The sequence below is a fragment of the Echinops telfairi genome, unplaced genomic scaffold (assembly GCF_000313985.2).
Source record: "Echinops telfairi isolate 266 unplaced genomic scaffold, ASM31398v2 ScPeMD7_18;HRSCAF=68, whole genome shotgun sequence".
Taxonomy (NCBI): domain Eukaryota; kingdom Metazoa; phylum Chordata; class Mammalia; order Afrosoricida; family Tenrecidae; genus Echinops; species Echinops telfairi.
The window spans coordinates 34,669,764-34,694,708 of record NW_022103915.1 but is presented as its reverse complement, the minus strand read 5'-3'; the positions used below and the strand labels follow the sequence as shown (position 1 = coordinate 34,694,708).

Here is a 24,945-nt window from a genome sequence, read left to right as displayed (position 1 = left end):
ATTTGGCATCATTGCATGTGTTTCATGAGGCTGAAGAGGACTTTATAGATTGGTATCAGACATTTGTGCTAATATTGGACATATGGACTTGATCTCAACCGGGCTGGGATGTTTTCTCAACACTCAACTGCTCTTGTATATAAAGCTCTGTCATATACACATATGAGTGTCACTGGGTTTGTTTCTCTAGTCGACCCAGACAGACACAATTGGACAAATTGTTTCTAAAAACTGGACACGTTATCAAGAGACTAGTCCCTAGAAAAAGATGTTTGATGAACTAGAGGGTCAGCAGAAGAGGGCGACCCTCAAGCAGACAGAGTGATACAACTGATACAACAATGGGCCCCAAACCTAACAATTGTGAGGATGATACAAAAATTGATGTCTATTCACCTGGAACAAGCGAGCAAGAAGGATAGTCTTTATCCTTACCCACCTCCTTTGCCACCAAATGAGAACACTGCATGGTGCCTGGCTACCACTGTTGAAGATTTGAATTTAAAAAGTCTATAAAAGAACCACTATCAAAAATGGGAAAATGCAGACAGAATTTGCTTCTGGGAGCCACAGGGTTAAACGCACTCCTGGAAGCAGTGTCCTGCGACAATCTCGAAACTTTAAAACAAGAGTCCCCTGATGGTCTCCTTACACGCAAATAACTGCTTAGCTTCACTAATGAAAACGCATGCCCCTTTAAGAACTGTTTATCTGGGATCAAAGTGACAAGAGCAACTTAGAAGATTGGAAAGGAATCTCAGGGGGTAGGGAATCTACATCAACGGGGAAGAAAGGACTCAGAAACAGAGGGTGAGGCCGGTTACACAACTCAACCTATGTCATCAGGGTCATTGAAGGTACCTGCACAGACTGTGGAATTATTGTATCTTTTGCTAAATGTAGTCTCAACAATCACAATAAAATAAGTACCATTCATTTAGAAGAATTTTTTTTTTAAGAACTCAGTGGATAGGGGCAGAGCCCTGACAAATACTTGGCCCTGATGAGTCAGGAGAAAGTTCCCTAGAAGGTCCATGCTGTGGCTTTCCCACCCTACTACCACCCTTCCCTAATTCCCACCCATTCTTCATGGCCTAACACCTCCATCAATGCCTTCTAGCAACTTCTTCTTTCTGCAGAATCATCCAGGGACCCCTTGGCAGCTATCCATTCCATTCTGTGGTTCTCAAGGGTTAGAGAGAACCTTTTTTTTGCACCTTCCCGCAGCACCTGATACAGCAGCAGGCCCATCGGTAGCCCCCTCGGACCTGTCAAGAGAGTTCAGCTTGTTGAGAATCACTACCTATGAACCTCTAGGTTCGGTGACCTCTTTTTCCCCTGGAGCACCCCAGAGCTGAAAGGATTTGAGGGCAAAAAAGGAAGCAGCACAATCTACCACAGATACCACGTGCATTCCATCCCACTCAGGTAAGGAAGCCCAAACCACACAGGCGCAAAACAAGGGGAGGTGCCGTTGTGAACCACGAGTCCTTAACAGCCCTGGAAAGCTATGAAACATGATTAAAAGTTTCCTATGAATCACTCCCCAGCCTCTTTAAGAACAGGGAGGGACTAACCTCAAGTACCTCTTCAGGCTAAGACTAGCTTTGTTCTGACTCAAGGTCTTTCAGGCTAACTGAGGGATGCCTTTTGTACTTCCTTCCTACCCTCCCACCGCTGTGCCCACGTGTCCAGTCCATACAGCAAGGTTTGTGCCTGTCGCTTCTCGTCCGACCTGCAAGGATTCCTCTACAAACCCTACGAGGCGAAGTGGAGGGTGTTCCCATGGGTGGGCACACTCACACTGTCCAGAGTCTCGAGGTGCCACGCCTCAATTTCCAGATGGTCTATTCCTTCCTTTCCTTTTGCCTGGAAAAGTAATCCCATTGGCACACCCATAGGTTTGCTGGGGAAATGCGTGAATGCTTTATTCCCTGCCCTCTGTGAGCCTCCGGGTCAGGAAAGTTCTTAGAATAAAGCTTTTTCCTTGGATGTCCTTACTCTTCCTGGAAGGTCATTCCCACCCCCACCTCTCCTCTAATACACAAATATGAAATCAAACACCCCAAAGCTTATCAGGAACTGGACTAGGAGCCCTGGGGGTGTAGTGGTCAGGCATGAGGCGCACCTCAAGCAAAGATGGGGCTTTCTACTCCCATCACAAGTTACAGGCTCGGAAATTCACAGGAGCAGTTCTGCCCTGTCCTATAGGATCACTATGAGTTGGCACTGACTCAATTAACTAAAAGGTTAGCAGTTCAAACCCATGCAGCAGCACTGCAGGAGGAAAGATTTGTTGGTCTGGTTCTGGAGAGAAGAAAACCTGATTGGGCGGGTCTACTCTGTCTTGTTGGGCCATCAGCTCTATCTCAGGTACCACAGGATGATACTAATATTGTGTACATAAAAAGCACTCCAAACTCGACATTGCCAGTCAAGAATGATACATATTTTTGGATCTATACAAAACGTGGTTATCAGATAACATCATGTTGCACTAATAATCTGAAATCACCTGAGCTTAGAAGTTCACAGGGGAGACATTTAAGTCCTTGGTTGTGGAGGAGGGGTCTTTCCTTATCACCAGCTCCCGTGCCCCTGGGAAAGGCACGCTGCCTTTATTATTAACTCCATCCAAGGAAGTAGAAAGGCTAGTTTTCTCCAGGTGTAGGAGGTAGGAGAACAACTCTCCATCTTACAACTGTGCCAAAGGCAGAGAGAGGCTACTCACTGATCTACCCCAGGACCCCGGGACCCCCTTTCAAAAGTACAAGCAGCCAGAGGGGGCCTGCTTAAGGCAAAAAAATGTGTTCACTGCTTTTTTTTTTTCTCCCTGGAAATTTAACCACCTATATGAGCAATGGGTATTGTTAGCCTTCCACAAACACAGTCAAGAAAAAGACTGGGCTCAAGTCAGGAGCCAGCGAAGTTAATTCTAGACTTTGACCTCTGGGCCCCAGGAGGAGTGTCATCTCCTAATTCCTCCAACCCGCTGGTTGGAAACAGCGTCTGCTTAACTGAAAAGCTTCACAGAAGGAGCAGGACCCCCTTGTCAAGGTGGGGGGCCGGGGATTGGCGTGGCTAAAGGAAAGATCACATGAAATGCAGAAACCCCCACAGTAAGACCTTTGGCAAGTCACTTAATTTCTCCTTGGGTCTCAACTGGAAGGTTCTCTTCAGCTCAAACCTTTAGAGATTAGACACCAGAGAAGGTCAAGAAAAACTACAAATTGAAGACTACCACTATCTTCTTCCCTTTTCCTTCGACTCTGAAGGTTAACAGAGCGCAAAAATAGAACAGAGTAATAATACGTGACCAGGTGGTATGGTGCCCTGTCACTAAAATGGCAGGAGAGAACGAGGCACACCCTAAGAAGGAAGCCACACATAAAGGTGAAGACAGTTGTGTTTGCACAGCAGGATCTGGGGTAACTTCCCCACCCCCCACCCCCCGCCTTTTCAGTGATATTTATTCCTGGTACAGGATCTGATCAGTTAAAAACCAGGCACTTCCAAGTTGCAAGCTGCCACAGGAATCTGCTGAATAAGGTGTTCGTTATCATGTCCACCACTGCCTGGGACCCTCCTCGACTCCATCTCAGCATCTCAGCCTGCTTCTCGGGATGAATAGTTGAGGCTCTGCACAGCGGCCAAGTCCAGTGTCAATCATCAGGCTCCTGATGTTCCAAGCTACTCCAAAACAAGGGCATCCTCTTGGGCTCCCAGCTGCTAAAAAGCTTATGAAATGGATCTATAAAAGCAAGGGCTTAGCAAGAACCGACGCAGCTCCTTCGGTAAAGGAGTCGAATCCATCCAGAAAGAAACCAGGGACAGCAAAGGGCAAGATTTCAAAGCAACATTCACTTTTTGCTGGGAAACATCTGACCTGCTGTCTGCCAAGCCGTACATTATACGAGAGTCAGCAGAGGAAGGGAGCAGGAGAAGATGCAAGAAAGATGCGGGAGAAAACCAGGAACATGGGTGCTGGCAAGAATCCGCTTGGGATTCCTAAGCATTCATGAAAATAAGCCCACCCTGTAGGCCAGGGCAGAACTGCCCCTGTGGGTTTCTGAGACGCGAGCTACGGGAGTGGAAGGGTGGGTCTTTCTCCCAAAGAATGGCAGCAAACAAAATCTCAAAGGAGAGCAGAATAACAGCTTCGTTCCATCTGCTTCTGAGAAGCACATCTGGAGCCCGAGGTCAGCCAGGCTTTTCTTGGTCTGTCATCGCGTGCGGTGCGAACTTCTTACCCCGTGTATGCATCGTATTTTGATCTTCAAAACCCATGGCACAGTTGAGAGACTACAACTCAGACACTCAATAGTAGCCAAAATAAACCCAACAACACAAGCAGGGATGACAAGGGATCTAAATTATAATAAAAATGGTCACTATATGAAAGACGAAGAGCCCTGGTGGCATGGGGATTATGCACTGGGCTGGTAACTAGCAAGGTTAAGTTTGAAATCACCAGCCACTCTGCTGGAGAAAGGATGGGGCTTTCTACCCTGGAAAGGGTTGGTCTCAGAAATCCACAGGGCCAGTTCTACCCTGGTCTATAGGGCCCCTGTGAGTCAGCATCGACCCGATGGCAGTCGGTGTAAGTGAGGCATTGAGTACTCCGGAGCCCTGGTGGTGCAGCAGTGAAGCACTCCCCTGCAACGGAGGAAGGCATCGGCCGCGGCTTCTGCAGCGATTACAGCCTTGTGAGCCCTCGGGGCAGTCCGCCTCGGGCCCAATACGGTCACTGCGAGTCAGAAGGGACACACAGTCGTCAGGTTTCCATGGAGTATTTCCCGAGTGTCGGGTGCTGCCAAGGTTATCTCATTTACTCCCCACTTCTCCCCTCGGAGGTGAGGTGGGTGACAGGATGCACACTCTCATTTTACGTTGTGGAAACTAAAGCAGAAAGCATGTCGCTTGCTCAGGGCTCCCAGCGAGCCAGTCATTGAGGCAGGCCTCATCCCTATCCAGGGCCCAGGAGGGCTACTATCTAATGGTTATGAGGTTAATGCCCGGGCCCAGGCACTGTGCGGGCACCTGGGATGCTTAAAACCAATACCTACTCAAAACGTACTAAGGCAACGGTTCTCAACCTGTGGGTCACAACCCCTTTGGGGGTCGCACCACCCTTTCACAGGGGTCGCCCAATTCATAACAGTAGCAAAATGACAGTGATGAAGTAGCCACGAAAATAATTTGATGGTTGGGGGCCACCACGATATGAGGACCTGTCTGAAAGGGTGGCGGCCTGAGGAAGGTGGAGAACCGCTGCACTAAGGGCTGGGCACAAACAGATCTGAAGAGTAGCTACTGGAATGACAACTATTCCCTAGAGTTGCGAAATGGCTGGACACACACCATTCTCCGTCCAAAAGAAGAGCGCAGAGCTCAACATAAGTTCCCGCTCGGCTTTCCCCTGAACCTCCCGCAGTCTTAGGAGAGACTGGCAACAAGAATGCTTGATGGACGTGGGGCAGCCAGGAGGGGAATGTGAGAGGAGACATCCTCTTTGACCTCGGCGGCAGACTGACGCGGCAGCAAAGGGGGAGAAAGAGACATATCGCCTTCCTCTGGAGCAAAAGCATTTTAATAGTCAGCGGAGAGTCCGGCAGAGCCATAAAACGAGCCAGCTGTCCTATGCAATCAGGCCAAAGGCCATCCCAGCAGGGCAACGAGGCAGCCCTTCTCCGGGGGATGAGCCCTGCCCGGGGCAGGGAGGTCCAGCAGGCGCAGAGGCCCAGCTCTCCACGAGAGCCCACCCCAGTTACAAGGGGCTGGTGGGGAAGGAGCTACCTCACACCAACCCCAAGCATGGGCGTGTGCACTTAAAATAGCAAGGGATGGATGGAGGGAAAATGACGTGCCATTTACGCAATGCGGGGTCTGTGTGACACTTGCTCAGATCACCTCACGCCATCTCACTCCATCTCTGTTCTTTCTTTCATCGCCAGTGGTGTACAGATGAGATCCCTGGGGCTCTGAGCGGCTAGCCACAGGCTCGAACTGATCCCAGGGGTGGGATTCAAATATAAGTCTGCCTGCCTACCCGGTCAATGTTCTCTCCGTCAATCGGCAGAGCCAAACAAACTGGTTGTCATCAAGTTATTGAGACTCACGGCAACCCTGCGTGTGCAGAACGGAGCCGTGCGTGCTGCTTAGGGGCTTCAAGGCTGTGGACTTTCAGGAGCGGGTGGCCAGGCCTTTCTTCCACAGTGCCTTGGCTGTACGTCCAAACCACCAACCCAAGTGCTGAGCCATCGGCACTCCAAGAGTCCCCCGTGACCACCAAACCCACTGTCACCAAATCGATGCAGACTCTTCATCCTACAGGACCAAGCAGAGCAGCCTGCAGGGATTCCAGGGCTGTAATTTGCTACAGAAGAAGGCTGCCAACTCCTTCTCCTCCACCGACTTGTCAGTTCACAGCACAGACCCTAACCACGGCACCAGCTGGGCCCCGGCCCATGCACCACGGTGGTGCTCAAAACAAAGCTTCACAGGGGAAATGTTGTTTTCTCAAATCCACACTTCTACATTCCCGCCATGCCACAGCAGCCCTGGCAGAGTCAGGAGGGAACCGGGCACACAATCTAGAGCTCAGAAGACATCTTATTTGTGTTTCTATTACAGTAGGAGGGTCAGTCAAAAAAAAGCCATGCTCCTAGGGTTCCCATTCAACATGGATAGGTTGATTCCCAACAAATTATTTACTCATGTCTCTGGACGGAGACAGAAGCACCCGCTAAATGGTCCTGAGCCTGGTCTGAAACAGCCCGGTGTCTCTTCACAAATGTGAGCAGGGAGCAAGTAAAGTCTTGAAAATCTAAGTAGGGCCTCAACTCTGAGACCAAGATGCCCCAGCTCAGCTCCAAGGACAGACGATGGCATTCCGCTAACTGCATCCCGCCCCCAGGACAAAGGCTGTCCGTGGTGTATTGGGAATCCTGCGATGACTCATACGACCCCGGGCAGCCTGTCTCAGAAAGGCCATCTGTCAGAGCCTGGACAGCAGTGGGGGAAGGAAGCACCAGTGGACTCCTCTCACCAAAACTTGTCACTAACCCACATGGTGATGATGCCTTCCAGAAACTTCAGCACCTGCATCAAGAAGCCTGGAAGAGGGGAAGCCTGACACACAGCCTCAGAGAGCGACATCACCATCTACCTCCCAAACCAGGCGCTCACACTTCACATCACGTAAAATTTCACCGAAGATAATTCAAAAACAGTTGCAACAGTATACCCGCAGACCACTGCCAGAAATACAAGGCAGATTGAGAAGAGGAAGTGGAATGAAGGACAACTTTGCTGCTACATATGGGTTTTAGATGAAAGCAGGGAATACCAGGACGAGGTTTACCTGGTTTTGCTGACTATGCAAAGGCACTGGACTGTGTGGACTGGAACAAGTTACGGCCAATACTGCAAAGACTGGGACTAGCAGAACCCTTCATTATCTCACGCAGAGCCTGAACATAAATCAAGAAGCTGAACAATGGGATATTAAATAGTTTAAAATCAAGAAAAGTAAAACTAACTAAACAAAATCAAGCAAAGTGTGCACCCATGCTACATCCTTTCATTATACTTATTCAACATATATGCTGAGAAAATCATCCAAGAAGCTAAACTCTATGAAGGAAAGTGTGGCATTTGAATTGGAGGAAGATTCACTAACAAAATGCAAAATGCAGAAGACAGACGGCCTTGCTTGTTGAAACCCAAGAGGACTTGAAGCACATACATCACAGACGACAGCCTTCTGTACGGTTTTCTCTTCAACAGAAGGCAAACAAAAACTCTCACAACTGGACCAATAGGCAAGATCACCCCCACAAAGGGAAGAAAATGTACTGTACCAAGGAATGGATGTTACTGAGGTACATAATCAATGTCCATGGAAGCAGGGCATTGAAAGGACATTAAAAAAAAACCAAAATGAGAGGCTATATTGCATTGGGCAAATCTGTTGCACAAGACCTCGGTCAAGTGTTCAAAACAAAGATGCACCTTTGAGGAATGAGATGCACTTCATCCAAGCCATGGTATTGTTAGTCACCTCTCCCCAGAGAAGGCTGAAGAAATAAGCAAGACCACAGTAGAATTGGTGCATTTGAATGATGACCTTGGCAAAGACTACTGAAAGTTCCATGGGTTGCCAGAAGAACAAACCGATCAGTCTTGGAAGAAGAACACTCCTTCATCTCACATACTTTGGCTCTGCGACCAGGGGGTTCCTGTCCTAGGAGAAGGACACGATGCTTGGAAAAGTAACAAGTCCGGGAGAAAGAGGGAAGGCCCTCCGGGACATGGCGGGATACAGCGGCCAGAACCACAGGTTCACACACAGGACAGACTGAGAGGGTGATGCAGAACACGGAGTGTTGTGCCGTGGTGCTTGGCGTCCCTAGGACTCTACCGCACCGGGACCAGCACCAGCCCTTTGTTGTGTGTGTTATTAGGTCTGTTCTGACCCACAGCAACCTGATGTACAACAGAAGGAAACACTGCCCAGTCCAGCCTGCCTCCCCATTATTCTGGTGCCTCAACCTACTGTCAATCCATCTCCTTGAAGGCCTTCCTCGTTTTTGGTTTTCCCTTCACTTTACCAAGCATGACGTCCCTCTCCAGGGACGACTGGTCTCTCCTGAGAACATGTCTACAGTATGCCTTGCCATCCTTGTCTTTAAGAAGCCCTCTCTGGCCGTACTTCTTCCAAGACAGACTAGTGTGTCCTTTTAGCAGTCTGTAGTTTTTTCAACATTCTTCTCTGGCACCGCAATTAAAACACATCAGTTCTTCTCCGGCCCAACGTTCACATGCAGATGTGGCAATTGAAAATGGCTCACACAGCCAACCTGTCAATAAGCAATTGAGTGTGTAACCATCTGCGCCAGCCGTGACACGGCGCATCTCTGACACGGATGCCCAATTGAAGAAGTTCTCTGTAATGGCGGCTGACTCACAACCTTCTCTGAGTCTTGGATTACTAACAGCTTATGGACTCTCTCCAAAAAAATAAATAAGCGTCTACACATTTTTCATAGATTTCAGGGTTTCACAGGCAACTGTATTAGTATCCTGCCTTTATAAACGGTGCAAAGTGTTGGTCTACAAGGGGCTGCTGGGCATGTGTTAAGCACAATCTGGAGACATCTAACATCCTCTGACCTTCTCAAGGGGGAGAGAGGGTCCCCACGAACAGCAGCTTCCCAGGCGGATTCCTAAGAAGCAAAGGTCAGACATGCCTCTTCTCCCTGAACTTTGCACCAATTCTGGCACCAACCACCTCTCCCACGCGACTCTTCTGCTGGTTTGCTCATTTGTCACAATGGCAATGGCCACACAGAGCTCACAGACAAGACTCACACTCACGGGGTTTATCAGGGGAGGTAACGGGCTACATCCGTTCAGGCCCCGGCACCACTCCGGAAACAGCTCTTCAGTCATACTCTCTTCTCAGCCAAGTCCACAGGCATGTTTCTCAAACCTGGCCCTTGATCGCAGCCTTTCGGCCACTTGAGCAGCTCAGTCTCTGCCCTGCTTGGGCAAGTGTTACAAAACTCGAGCTCCACCAAGAAGGGCCTGGGAGCCCTCCACTCGGCCAGGAAGCCGTGGTCTGTAGGGGCTCAGTTCTCTCCCTCCATTGACGAGTGCCCAGAGACAAACTCAAGCAGCCAAAAAGCCTCCTGCCCAAAGGCACTGTAAGAAGCTCACGGCGCCATTGCCTGCCAGTCTCCATTGCCTGCGGTCGCCACTGCTGCTGCCTTTCCTCGCCATCTCTGGTGTGGTAGCTCCCTATTTCCTGGGTCTAGGAAGTTCCCCGTGCGGGGACCCGAGATACACAGTACACCCATCACCCGCTCCCATCTCTTCTTCAGGGTGCTTCAGGGGGCCCCTTTCTGCCTCTGAGATGGCTCGTTTTATCCTAGCGGAATGGCAAAACTGGCCAATTCCCTCGGTGGGCCGTAAGCACGCTATTTGCAAAAGCTCCCATCTGGTGGGAGCTAGAAAGACTATGGCTGGAGAGTCTTATCGAAGTCACTGACGACCCCACAGAGTATTCCAGTGACGCCAAAGTCAAGCGGGAGGCCTCCTGGGCTTGGGGAAGAAACTACACTGTTCTCCTGACTCACCCAGACCACGGCCATCTCTAAACACCAACATGAAACAGGACAATCTTCCAAGAGAGGTGGAAGGACAATGGGCCAGGCAAGCACCTACATTGTCTCTCTAGACATCGTGAAGCAGAAATCTTGACCCTGAATGACGGCAGCGCCACAGGCCATCTCTAAAAGGTGGAGGCCGCCATGCAGCCAGGCTTGCCTGGGGAGGGGTACAGGGAAGAGGCAGCATGGCCACTGCTTTCATCAGCGGGACTCACATCAGAGGAAACAGGGCAAAGGGGAAGAGACTAATGAGGCATCTGACCATGGGAGCCCTCGTGCTTTTCCAATTCCTTCTTCCTGGGCACCGAACCCATCGCCCGGCCTGGTTGCCCCAAGCTCCGTCACGGTCCAGAAACCTTCACCCAGATGCACAACACAAACTGGCAGCTCTGACTCTACAAAGGCTTTACAGGCGAGCACTGGGGATTCACTCAATGGGAGAATTCTCACCTTCCAGGCGGCCGGCCTGGGTTCTATTCCAGCTCAATCAATATACCGCACGTCCTTTCTACCAATGGAGGTGCGCATGATACTATGATGCTGAACGGGTTTCCGTGAAGCTTCCAAACTAAGATGGAACTACAAAGAAAGGCCTGGTGATCTCCATGTAAAAATCACCCAATGAAAACCCTCTGGATCCCAATGGTCCAATCACATTTGATCGCGGGGCTGGGGCAGAAGAAGCAGGCAGCCTTTTGTCCCTTTGCCTGAGACAGCCATGCGTCAAGGGCTGCCTCTGCAGCACCTTACAGCAAGAACACAGCGTTGTCCAGAGCCCCGAGCTACGTCCCGCTCCATGCAGCAGCTCCCAGGGTGACCAAACAGGATGGCTGCGACAGCTCATCACAGCCATCCAGAGAAGATGAAGGCATGAGTCGAGCATTTGAACAAATGTCTCACCGAGATCCATTTCCCTCCTGAACCCAATGCCCTCCTCAAATAGCTCCTCCGTCTTCCAGCAACAGGAGAGGAGGGAGGCAGAAGAATCCACAGAATTCTGATCGCATGACCTCAAGGGCACCTGATGGAGTCTCTGTCTAGGACCTACTCGCCCCACCTACCTGGCCACTCCCTCTGGGGACTCCTTGTCCCTCCTTCAGACAACTACGTCTTCACAGCACCTACTCCGTCCTGCTGCAGCCCTCCCCACGTCACGACGTCACATCCTTGTGTGACGCTCTCTTGATTAAGACCTGGTCTCTTTGACCAGGAGTCAGTCTCTTGCATGTAGAGTTTCAGCTAGTTTGGTTTTTTTTAAACCATGTCGACTCTTACTTGTTGTTTTATTCCCAATATCAAGAATTCAAATGGGCACTTTAAAAACAAAATAACAGCACAAAGTTCAAAGCAATTTTAAAGTCCATCCATGGATGAATGGGTACAACAATGAGGTATGTCTATGCAGCAGAACATCATTCAGTTATAAAAAGAAACAAAGTTCTGCTACATGCTATGACATGAATGAGCCATGAAGACATGCTGATGAAGGAAATACGTCCAACACAACAGGACAAACGCTATAAGCTCCCAATTCAAGGGGGTACACAAACGTACAGAGCCTGGAGCTTATTAGTGGGTAGCAGGGTAGGAAGGAGGTGGAGACAGGAAGTCACTGCTTACAGAGCACTGGGACATCGCCTCACAGACGGGTCACAAGGAAGGTATGGGTCCAGAGAGCACTGGGATGAACTACAGGAATGGTGGTGGAATGATCTGGAAAAGGATGGTGATGATGGCCGCACAACAAGATGAGCACAATCGATGTCACTGAAACAAACAGGCAAAACATGCAGAATTGGCAAATGCTTTGCTCTATGTATTTGACCACACGCACACACACAAACACACTTTATGTGGAAAACGGCCGTGAAGGTTCAGGTAGAAGAGGGAAAAACAAAGTCCTCCATTAACATTCACGAACCAAGACACATCCTGGCCATGAGTCATGGTCACCTGCTTGATTGCTCCCTTCCAGCTTTATTCCTTCAGGTATTTATTTTGGCTTCCAGCCATGGCCCTCTATTTGTGGGAAATGCTCTCTGGTCATTGACTGCGATGGTCTGCATTGGGTCTGGTGGCTGTAGGTTATCCTTGGGTAAAGAACACCAGGAATGAGACATGGCTTTTGGTTGCAGGAGACTCTACCTTAGTGACGGGGTAGCATTTTCATGAACACAGAGACATCTCACTCCTGGTATACCTTTCATCTTTGGTCAGGAAAAACCCTCCAAAGTCACCCATCATCCCTCAACTCTCCGTGGCTGAGAGCAAAGAAACATATAGATCGTGCAGAAAGTCAGAGACTAGCAGGGAGAGAGATTTAGAAGTACCTGCGCCAGGTTGGAACTATCTCAATTGTGGATGCAATCGTGTAGCATCCCCTAAAAGTTGAGTTCAAGTACAAGGGGGCTTCAACAAGTATACAGAAAAATGAACTTAAAAGATAATGATTTTTCCCCTGAACTTTTTAAAGCCCCTCATATTTACCACTTAAAAGGGACCGGAGGTTGGACTAATGACCAGGCTACGATTTCTTATTTTATTCTCTTACAGGCAGAACTGCTTTTAGGATTATGCCTCATCCTTTTCTGCTGATGTTGTCTGTTGTTAGCTATTGTCTCCTGATGCATGGAGACCCTGTGCGCGATGGATGCAATGCTGCCCGGCCCTGTGCCACCCTGATGCCTTCACGCAGATGGACCCCCGGGGTGGATGTTCAGAAGCAATTCACCAGACCTCTCTTTGTAGCACTCTTGCTCTGGACACTCCACTGAAATCTGCTCACACAATCCTCCACTTACATATGGCCGGTGTTCGTGCAGGAGGAACGTGGGCTGGGATTGATCCTGGGTCTCTCAGTGCTGACGGGTGTTAGGTGCTCTTGATTTACCTTGCCCCGACATACATCAGAACAAAAGAAGACCCAGTCCTGGACCATCCACACAATCACTCCTCTGCGGGAGCCCATTGTTGCGGCCACTGTCTCTCATTTCATTGAGAGTCTGCCCTCTTTTTCGCTGCCCCTCTACTTTACCAAGTGTGATGTCCTTCTCCAGGTGCTGGTGCCTCCTGAGAGTGTGTCCCAAATACCTAAGCCACAGTCCTCATCGCTCTGGTGGTGCTTCTTCCAACACAGGTTTCCTCGTCTGGCACTCCCGGTATATTTCATACTCTTCCCCGACGCCATCATTCAAAGGCATCCATTCTTAGGTCTCCCTTCATCTCTGCCCAGCTGTTGCGTGCTTGGGAGGCGAATGAAAACACCGTGGCACGGGCCAGGCTAGTTCTTCAAAGCGCAGCTTTGCTTTTTAAGATGGCGTAGAAACAGCGAGCAAGTTTCATAGCCAGAGACCTTTTATACACTCTTACAATGTAACGTATGCGTAAAGAACACAACATGATAACGTAGCATGAACTGCCCTGAGCTCTTCCACACTTGCTTCTTATCGGACTCACTGCCATCCACCAACAATCTTTACGGGACCAGATTGCTGGGTTTTTCTACTAGGGGGTCGTTAGGTAGGTTCTAAATGCCAACCTGCTGGTCAGCAACTAAGCACTTAACCTTTGCAACACCAGGGAGCCTGACAGAGCATGCAGGAGTAACGGGGATCGGGGCTTCAGCTCTTGGGGGAGAGGATGGCCTTCGGGTGTCTGAAGGCAGCAGAGCCTCGGCAGATAGTTTTTCTTTCACAAGAGCCTGGGCTCCCAAGGACAAACATTATAAAAAGCAAAACCCCACATGTATAACTTCAACTTATACCCCAATTTAAAGCTTCTCAGAGGAAATTATTAACTTCCACAATTCCATGATCCTAGTCCAACTTTCCAAATGGGTCCCATTACGTAAGATCGGGCACGTTCACTAGTTCTCCCAGAAGAATGTAAAAAATAAAATAAAAATAAAATTCAGCTTCCACATCCTATTTTCTGATTATCACTACTTCTTCTTGCCCTGTTATCCAAAGCAGTCTCCAAATAGCTATTATTTTGAGAAAGGGTCACCAATAGTTTTGGCTTACTTAACACATCCTGGGTTAGACTCCCAGCAGTGATTCCACCGTCTGATTCCTAAGAACCCTGGTGGCGTTAGCTGTAAGCGTGAAATTGCTAACCACAAGGTTGGTGGTTCAAGCCCCCCAGCCACTGCTCTCATAAATAAAGATTTATAGCCTTGGAAACCCTAGGTAGGGTCCCTCTGACCCGAAAGCAGCAGTTTAAGAATGGAAGTTGGAGGACAGATAATAAACAAGCAAGTCACGGCAAATGGAAGAGAGAAACATGATTTCGCTTTATAGAACTTGAATCCTTCACCTGTATTATATGGAAATACCTAACTAATACTGCATACCCTCCCAAAGATAAAGCTCTCTACTATTAACTGAGAAGAGGATACAGGTAAAAGGTAATAAGGACTAAGTGAAAGCAAATTAGAAGATGAAAAGGTTTTAGAAATAGATAACTATGCAACATTGTGAGCGTACTTAATGTCAGTAAATTGCACACTTAATGATTAAAACAGGAAACTGGACATTACCATTAAAAAGAAAGAAAATACACTTATTTAAAACCTACATGTACACCACATAAAACGCTCGCTGCCATCCAGTGGCTTCCGACTCATAGTGACTCTACAGGTAGAACTACCCCTGTGAGTTCCCAAGACTAACTCTTTATGGGAGTAGAAAGCTTCGTTCTGCTCCTGAGGAGCGGCTGGTGGTGTCAAACTGATGACCTTGTGGTTAGCATACCAATGTGTAACCACTACACCACCAAGACTCCTCCTACATACCATAGAGACTTTTGAAATGTCTGAAAGTTATAGTAAATAAAATAGCGTTTCTCTCTACATGAAAAGATGCTAAGCTTATCTTTCTTGTTTTCTGGTTTACCTATACTTTCTAATATTTCTACAATGAACAATTACTACTTAGGTAGTTTAAAAGTGCCCCCAAAAGTAGGTTGATCCACAGTAACACCAGCAGAAAAGTAAGCCACATCTAGAACAGCACAGAACAAAACCAGGTCTGAAAGATTCCCGGGCCTATGGCCCAGGATCAAGAGTGAAGTTTCTGGGGCTCATGCCACCCCTAAAGTCCTTCAACGCAAGAGCGCTCCTCTCTGAGACAGGAGATCCAAGCAATTGGATCCTCTCTACCATGCGAGAGCACACAAAAGATACACATTCCCAGCCTCTGCTGACTCAGTCAAGGTGCCATGGAGGTTCCTCCCAACTCAACATTTAATTACAACTCACACTTGTTTTACAATCCCGTTTATGGGTTCTGGGGGTTTGAGAAACAGTTACTTCCCACTTTCCTGGTATTAAACACCCAGTGGTTATGGTAATTAATTAATCCCACCGCTGGGCTACCCGAAGGCTGGTAAGACTCCCTGCCAGGTGTGCACGCCACACTGACATCACCACCTAGCCCGCCTCGCTGCATCTTACCAGCCAGCCTGTTTGTCTGACAGACCCTTCTCTGGGCTTACCAGGTAAGAGTGTTTATGAAGAAACTTAAGTGGGTTACATCGGTAAGTTTTACATGTTGTTCCATCCAAAAATCCTTTTACGATATACACACCCTTCCCTTGAGTGGAAAAACTGTGTTCGCATGCTTTTGTTCCCAGTACAGCAGAATTGCCCGTTGCCAACCTTCCCCCACAGGGGGAGTCACCCCACAAGTGCCTCATTCCTCTCTTCCTGAACCAAATTCCCTTAGTGCCCATTCCTACATCCCAACTCAAAGATAGAGTGCCGTCCAGCAAGGAATCCCACTGTCCACTAGAATGCCACTCGGAGTCCACTGCAACTGTAACTAGGAACTCAGTCCAAAGGGGGTCTGCTTCCCCCCTCCGGCCCCATTCGCCATACTCACTGTTGCTGGACTTAAGGTCACGGTGGATGATGGGGACAATTGCTTCATCGTGCAGGTAGTTCATCCCTCTGGCAATCTGCACCGCCCAGTTTACGAGGATGTCCGGGGGGATCCTCTTCCCAGATAGCACTCTGTTCAAGGGTCCTCCTCGAGCAAACTCCATGACCAGGCAGAGGTTGGGTTCCTTCAGACACACCCCTCGGAGGGCAATGATGTTGGGGTGCTTCAGCATGGCAAAGAGCTTGGCCTCCTGGCGAACGTTCTCTATGGTCTGGCTGATGTCCTCGTCAGGGTCGTGACGAGCCGCCTTCACGGCAACCTCATCCCCCATCCAGAAAGCACGGTACACTTTCCCAAAGCCGCCGATGCCGATAATCTCTTCCAGGGTTAGCTCTGCAAAATCAATCTCTAACACTGAGAAAGAGAAGAAGAGAAGCCAGTTAAAAACTAGGAAGTAGCCTGTAACACCTGGAAACGGTGTTGCCGAACCACCCTAGATGGGGGACATAGTAAACCGACTGCTTACTTGGCTTTTCCTGTCCCTCCCATTAAAAGGCCGATTCCCTAAGGACACGAACTGTGATTACCTTATTTTCAGGGGCATTGTCATTTGTGACCAGCAAATACCCAAAGTAGCCCTTCAATAAATATTGAATATTCAATAAATATTGGACATCATGTGGAATCCTATACCAAAACCAACCATTTTACCTAACATTCATTCGGAAGGATGTTTTCATAAGACATACTCAGTGTTCACTATGTACTCCTTGAGACGAGGTGGCCTTGATGACTCCAAGGTTAAGTGTTGGGCCGACAACCAAAAGGTCGGCACTCCCAGCCCACCAACTACTCGAAGCAAGAAAGTTTTACCACTGTGGAAAACCCCATGGGGCATGTCTACTCTGTCCTATAGGGTCATTATGAGTTGGAATCAACTTGATGGCAGCGGGTGGGGTTTTCTGAAGGTGAGAGGCACACAATCTAACACCAAGGGAGACACCCATCAACCAAATCCAGGTGTGAGCAGAGCTTTTGTAAAGGTGTAATCAGAGGATCAGGAGAGTCTCTGAGCCCCAATGTAGGGCAAGAGGTTGAGAGGGTGAGTGGGGAAAGGGTTCACAGGGAAAGCCACGTTAGACATGGGCCATAAAGAATGAGTGGGAAAGGGAGAGCCGCTGTTTAGGCAGCGATGAGCTTGTTTATGGTCATGGGAAATCCGGCAATGATTATGGGTGATGTCTGCACAATATAAAGCATGTACGTGACATCACTACTTCGTATACCTGAAATATGTTGGCAAATGTTGTGGGACATACATTCTCACAATTGAAAACAAACAAAAGCTAAAGAATGAGTGGAAGCTAGCGCAGCAGGCAATGACAGAGGTGAGGGTGGAAAAGCACGATCCAGGGATCCTTGACAGTCTATGGAATGTTTGGAGCTTCGGGGGTGTCGGCTAGATTACATGCGTGAGGCGAGAAAAAGAGACGAGATGAAAAAACGTGTGGAGGGCAGTCAGATAGTGAATTGATTTGAAAGTCATTCTGAAGAGCTTGTCCTTCACACTGTAAATGTTAAGGAGTCATGTGTCTTTAAGGAGAACACTTGTCAGACAGGTTACTTAGACAGGAAACCAATTCCGGCAACCAAACAGAATATGATCCAGACGACAGGGAGTCTGACGTGAAAGGAGCCACGGAGGAGGTCATTGCCATCAACGCGAGCATGAGAGCACAAGGGCTTGAATCTCTGCAGCAGGGAAGAGGAAGAAGACTTTGACCTTGACCCTACCCGAACCTGGTGACAAAAGCATGAAGGGAAAAGCCTGGCAGAAGGCATCTTACTTCAGCACAGATCTGTGCTTCAGTCCTCCCCCTGGTGCTCCCAGTATCACACCCACCATTCATTCTCCTTCCTCAAACCAGAGTTTGAACCATCGGCACTTTGATGCTGGGCTAGTGGGGTTGCTAAGTCCTATAGCAGCAAAGTGTAATTTTAAGTTTCCCCCTAAAAAACCATGTTCTCTCTCACCTGTTTGTTTGTTTTTGGTCTTTACTAGTCTGGCTTAAGCTCATCCTTCCACCCTCAGCGTAAATATCACTTCCAGAAGGATTTTTGATAACCTCCAGACTAAAGGAGGTCAGGTCCTCGGCAAACATTTCTACCTCCCTGCCGTCGAGTCAATTCTGACTCGCCGCAATCCTCCAGGACAGGGTAGAACGCCCCCCGTTCTGACTCCGAGACTGTCACTCTTGCTGGGAGTAGAAAGCTTCACCTTTTCCCCACAGAGTGGCTGGTGGTTTCCCTGGCCTTGCAGTGAGCAGGCAGCACACTACACCATTGAGGTTCCAACATTTCCATAGCGTTCATTCTCCAGTTTGCAAGATTCGTCAAAGAGGGGGGTGCCTTGTTCAATGCCTGGTGTCCTCCATAGGCTGCAAGCTCTGTCGTATTTGCCTCTACACTCATCATGTTGAACATGCAGTGGGTCACAGTGAAATCCACTGCCATCAAGTTGACTCCAACACAGAGCGGCCCGCCAGGGCAGAGTAGACCTGTCCCCATAGGGCTTCCATGGTGGTAATCTTTATGACCGCACACGGTCATCTCTTTCACCCCACTGTAGTTGGTGGGCTCACACTGCTGACCTCTGGGTTAGTAGCTTAGCTCTCAACCACTAGGCCACCAGAGTTCCTCAGGCCGTTGAAACAAATGCGAAAAGAAAAGTGGGAAATAAACCAAGTGTCTCTCCGCCAAAGAAAGCTGGATTGGGTCTAAGTCACAGAGAAGAGTCAAGCTTTGGGGGGAAAAACACCATAGAAAACAGATATCTTTCTGAACTTTTGGCTGTTCCCTTCCTTACTCAGCCAGCCCCACGACTCCTCCATTCTCTACTCAGATGCTGGTGATGTTCAAAAATCTGTGCTCGGCTAATAATAGTCCTGCTATCCTATCTGGGGATATTTTGTAATGTAACCAACATTTCATTTTTCATTCATTCTCATTTTGCAATGCAGGCGGCAATCAACACAATGGAGACCTCATAGGAAAAGCTGGTGGAGTCTTTGGGCGTCCAAAAAAAAAGAATGGCCCATCTCAATCCACCACCACCACCCCGACACACACTGTCAATTGTTCAAAAGTCGATTATTTCCTCTGACAATCTTCCTGAAGGATGGATGGTGAGGCAGATATCTGGGTCTAGCAATCAGCCTCTACTCAGAAATCTTCAAGCATGCCTTTCCATACTGCAGAGGCCAAGAAGCTAAAAACTACATTTCCCAGACTCCCTAACAACTAGGAGTCTGGATGCAAATGGTCTTTGCCAATTAAATGCATGCAGTTTTAGAGGCAGAAGGAAGATGGTGGCCATCTTCCCACTGCTCATTTTGGCAAGCCCGACTGTGGAGAAGCGAGGTCTTCTGCAACAATCACTGCCTCTAGGGATGCAGCCTGTAATGCTGCGTGCTCAAGTGGCTGCCTACTCCCTGGATTGCAGAGATAAGGCCGTGCCCCTCAAGACACCTTCAGCAGTCGCGCCCAATTCTGTATCTTCCCAATTACAGAAGTAGCCCCCCCTCCCTTGTGGGCCAGTTTCTGTAACGTTTTCATGGGAGTCGTTTCCAAAGGTTCAGCCAAGAGTCTCTTCCGCCAACAAATCCATAAGGACTCATTTCCTGGGGTAAACCCCTTTCTGCTTAAAATTGTTTTGGGGTCCTGAATGAATCCTGAATGATTACTTATGCTTGCCTGATCTATGTGAATGAGAAGAAAATATGCCTCTGGAAAAGAAAGGCTAGAAACCCTCTTAGAGAAACCTGGAAAGCTTATTAGGAGTTTCTTTTGGTCCTGGAGGGAAGGAACATTCTTCCCCTCTCCCCCTACCTTCTTTCATATCCCCGGTTCAAATCCGGGTGCCCCCTCCAAAAAAAAAAAAAGATATGTGCTTATTTGACAAACACATTTCCACTTCAGTATTTCCTCAAACTGAATTCTCCTGAAGGGACTCACCTGTCCGGTTTCCCTCACCCTCTCCAAGTCTGAAGCAAAGTTGGGAGCATACCAGCTAACACGGTGAGTTCATTCCAACTCGGTGTGTCACGGCGGGGTCAAACGGTGCTCCTTAGGGTTTTCAATGGCTGATTTTTTTAAAGTAGACTGACAAGATTTTTCTCAGGAGCTCTGGGTGGATTCAAACCTTCAGGGGTGTTAACCATTTGCACCACCCAGGATACACTAAAAAATAATCCAAACCAAACCCACTGAGTCATTCTGACTCCCAGCAACCCTAGAGGACCAAGGAGAACTGCCCCCGAGCATTGGGACATTGATATGGCTGTTATTGTTAAGGAAACAGGCTGCCACCTCTTTCTCCCTGGAAGGGGCTAGTGAGTTTTAGCCTCTGGCCTTTCAGTTGGGAGCCATAGGTGCCAGATACTCATTTAAATGTACAAGGGCTTGAAAGATAGAGTTCTGAACTCGGGTGCTGAAAGGACAGCTCCTTTGGTAGCATTTCACACACACAAAACCCCAAACTTGCCACCATAGATTTGATGCCAACTCATAGTGACTACAGGACAAGGTAGAACTGCCCACTGCCCCAGTGGGTTTCTGAGGCTGTAACTCTTTACAGGGGAAGAGCGGTTCACCTTTCTTCCGGGGAGTGCTTGGTGGTTTCAAACTGTTGACCTTGCAGTTTGAGCAGCTCAACACAACAAGAAACACTACTAGTCACCAGAAGATAGAAAACATGATAATTTGTTTATCTTTTACGAAAATAAAGAAGACGAGCAAGCCCTGGGATATTATTGTCAGCCCATGGAGAGCTACACTCTAAAAATTAACATCGGACGGCAGAAGTGTACTATATAACTATAACATGGTTTCCAACAACATCAAATGATTTTCCCCCCTTTATCATGAAGTTTAGTAATTCTCCTTTCTTGTAGTTTAACTACAATTTTAAAAGGAAAAAAGTTCATCTTGAAAATCAATCCTTAAAATGAAAACTGAACATTATTGACATTATTCCTTGGCATAGTATCTTCCATGACAAAATGTCAAAATACATGGCCCCAAAGGGAAGTTCAAAAGCTCTCTGGAGAGGTGTTGTCTGTGACTTAATTTCATTACAAGTCTTTGGCGACAAGGTTATCCATCACCTTTATTTTCTGAATGGCTCACACAGAACTGATAAAACATAACAGACGGAGCACAAGCCCACTCCTCAGCTTTTTCCCATGGTCATCTTTATCTGAGCCACTGCATGGAAATTAAATATTTACAACATCAATTCTTCTGACCACAGTCTCCTGGGGCCACAACCTCTCCGTATCTTATCATTGCGTTATCCCGTGGTTCCCAGCATACTATCTACGATCGGTTGTTGTAATTCTTGGGTACCATCAAGCTGGTTCTCACTCACACTGACCTCAGGCACACCAGAATGAAACACTGCTTACTCCTGAACCATCCTCACAGTGGTTAACTTTGAGCCCAAGGTTGCAGCCACTGTGTCAATCCATCTTGCCGAGGGTCATACCCTTTGTTGCTGCCCCGCTACTTTACCAGGCATGATGTCCTTTTCTACAACGGGTCTCTTCTGATAACACGTTCAAAGTAAGTGCAAATGAAGTCTCGTCATCCTTGTCTCTAAAGAGCATTCTGGCTGTACTTTTTCCAAGACAGATTTGTTTGTTCTCCTGGCGTCCATCAGACTGCCAATATTCTTTGTCACCACCACAATTCAAATGCTTCCATTCTTCTGCAGTCTTCCTTGTTCAATGTCAACGTTCATAGGCATGTGAGATCACTGAAAGTGTCATGGCTTGGGTCTGGTGTACTTTAGGCCTCAAAGTGACATTCTTGACTTCGTTGGTTAGGTAAATCAACAATTGATTTTGGAAAGAATTCAATTTGGGGAGTTATCAAGAATTAACGTCACTCAGGATTAGCATATCTGGTAAGGTCAAAAAGAAGAATTTACCAGGACCTTCCAATCCCATGTTTTTCAAGTTAATTTTTACTATAGGTAACAAGTACTTTCTACTTTCTCATTGTAAGAGTTCTAGATACAGGGATCCATTCTACCCAAGGTAACTTTTGTTACAATAAACTTAAGTCCTGCGCACCTTAATGAAACACATAGCAGATCTGTCTGGCTATTTTTCCCACCAAAATCATCCAAAAACCAAACTCACTGCTATCAAGCTGATGCCAACTCACAGCGACCCAATAGGACAGGTTAGGGCTGCCTCTGTGAGCTTCCAGGACTCACTCTGGATGGGTGTAGAAAGCCCTGCCTTTCTCCTGAGGAGCAGCTGCCGGTTTCACATGGCTGACCGTGCAGTTAGCAGCTCAACATAGAACCAACCACAAGGGTTCCCATTAAAAGCCTAGTCCCTTCTAATTGCTATGACAGCCAGGGGGGGCACAATACTAAGAAAGTGAGTTCCTGCTCATGAACCTCACATAGCTATTATTCTAGTACTCTGTCACAACCGTCTCCAAAAAGCCACAAAACCTCACCCACATAGACCCTTGGAATCTGGCATAAACTTTAAAATATACTATATTCTAATATGCAAAAAAACTGGAGACATCTTCCTATATGAAGCCAAGTTCATCTTCTCTAGTTCTGAACTCTACCCCATGACCCTTGGCCCTGATCTTGAGAAATTATTCCCAGGACCATAACCAAAAAGATAAGGCACTTGGGAACAATTTAAATCAAGTTGATGCTTGTATGCTTCACACACACCAAAATGGAGGCATACGAAGGGAGGAGAGAGAAGAGACGGGGCATGAGATTTTGAACAATCACATGAGATCAAAGTAATTTTCTTTAAAAGGAGGAAAAACAAACAAACAAGAAAAGAGGTTAGGATTTTGATCTACCTGCTTGTGTTTAGAAAAAAAATCTTCATTTTAATATGGACTATCTAATATAAGGAGGTTTAAAAGTTCTTGGGAACATGGATTACAAAATGATGAACATCTTCCATGAACTTTCTGTAAGTTGTGCACCTGTAAAAGTTGAATTTGCAAAAGTTGTACCACCACTGTATATAGAACACCAACATCAACAAAGGCTAGTGGCTTAGGCTGCTTAGGGGACAACAAAAATTTCATCGGACTTGCTTTATTTGTTTGGAAGTGGAGGGTCATGGTCTTCTGGGACAGCCACTTAATTGGCCTAATAATGCATTTAGTGCTTCTCTTCTACCTCCTGGCTCGTCTCCAAGTGCCTGGGGTCTGAGAAGCTTGCAAGCAGCCACCAAAGGCACAACAATTCACCTGAAGCAGCAGAGGAAGAAGAGTCAGGAACAGGAAAAAAATAAGGAATGTGTGGATAAGTAACTTCATGAACAACTGCCTCCTTTGCCGTGAGAGCAGAACTGAATGGCGCCTAGGTTTCATTACAGAACACCTTGTCAGAAATCCCACAAAAGGCTCCTGATCAAAAGGGGGGTAATGTAGAACAGAATTTCAAATTCTCCATGGACTGAAACTTTTTGCAGCAAGGGAGAGTCGATGAACACCCTAAATTATTGCGCTGAGATAATCTAAAGATCTGAAAACAAAAAGACCCCCTAAGGTCTTCTTCAAACTAGTCTGTCTGGAGCATTATGTTCTTTTAAGGACATGGGATCAACAGACAACAGAAACTCAAAAGATTAGACAGGGGCAGGGAATCTGTTAACAGAGGACAAATGGTTGCCCATCACAAAAAACGTAACCAATGTTATTACATTGTACAGGGAGAAACTGTTGGCTTGGTGTGTGTTTTGCTGTGTATATTTCAATAACAAAAACAACAAAATTTTAACAAAAACTAAATGTTACTAAAAAATAGACCCAGATAAAATAACAGTGGTTCACAAGAGAATACGGGCACAGACTTAGAAATCCAACTGTTACAAACAGAATTTGAAAGCTACATGTTTAAGGTTGGTCCCCAGTAAAGACTTCTTCTAATCAACGAAAATATAAAGTATATAAAATCTGGTGCATTAACAATACCTTTTTTTAATGAAGAAGCTATGGAAACCCAATAATATAAATTGAACTGGGAAATATTTACATCTTTCTTCCAAAACCGCCTAGTCTTAATGATTGAGGGATTCTAATGGCAATGAAACTCGTCTGGAAAAAAAAAAGGAAATTTCATTACAGAGTACGTGCGGGGCAGAGAGCTCCTGGGGGTAGATGAATCCAGGACACTGGGAGAAAGGCCCTGGGACCGACCCCTGGGCATGGTCCACCTGAGACTTGGCAAGTTCCAAAAATAGGTAGCGATCTAGGGTGAGGAGAACGAGGAAAGCATCGTCCGGAGTGCCTGGGTGCCAGGACTGGAGTTTAGCCCCTGCACTTTGTACTCCTAATTTCTCAAGGGAGAATGATAGGCCTCTTCCTCTCTAATCATCACCCCACCCCCACCCCGGGCACACACCCACCCTTCTTAGCACACCATTCAAACACTGAGACTCCTCCAGGCACAACTTCGGGAGTACTGAATGAGGATGCAAGAAATCAACACATGTCAAAGACTCCGGAGCCTGGAGTTCACACAGGCTCCCCGCACAGTGAGCCCAGCCCCGGGGAGACACCCCTGTCTCCTTCAAGGCAAATGCCTTTAATGGGCGGGGACAGGAGGCGAACGAGGTCGGCAAAGTCCCCACGTTTGGGGCTAAGGTTATGATAAAAACTACCAACTTGCCTGAAATCCCTCTAAATGGGAGGGGGCGGGGGAGAGAGGGCGCGAAATGCGTGAGTCTCAGGCTGGGGCTCCTGGGTGCGGCGGAGATCAAGAGTTGCAGCCGAGCTGGTCGGATCCAGGCTAAGAACCCAGTTTCCAGGCCGGGCCTGCGGCACCGCGATGGGACCCATCG

At 47.6% G+C, this 24,945-nt stretch overlaps 1 protein-coding gene across 2 annotated transcripts in view; it reads right to left on the bottom strand.

Moving 5' to 3' along the window:
• The window catches only part of MAP3K9 (mitogen-activated protein kinase kinase kinase 9), a 93,257-nt gene extending 76,807 nt beyond the window's left edge, over positions 1 to 16,450 (bottom strand). For both annotated transcript variants that reach the window (XM_004698690.2, XM_045288243.1), the window contains exon 1: positions 16,052 to 16,450. In XM_004698690.2, the coding sequence (XP_004698747.1) occupies positions 16,052 to 16,382 (331 nt within the window). In that variant the 5' untranslated portion in view covers positions 16,383 to 16,450. The remainder of the gene's footprint in view (positions 1 to 16,051) is intronic.
• Between the last annotated feature and the right edge of the window lie 8,495 nt (positions 16,451 to 24,945).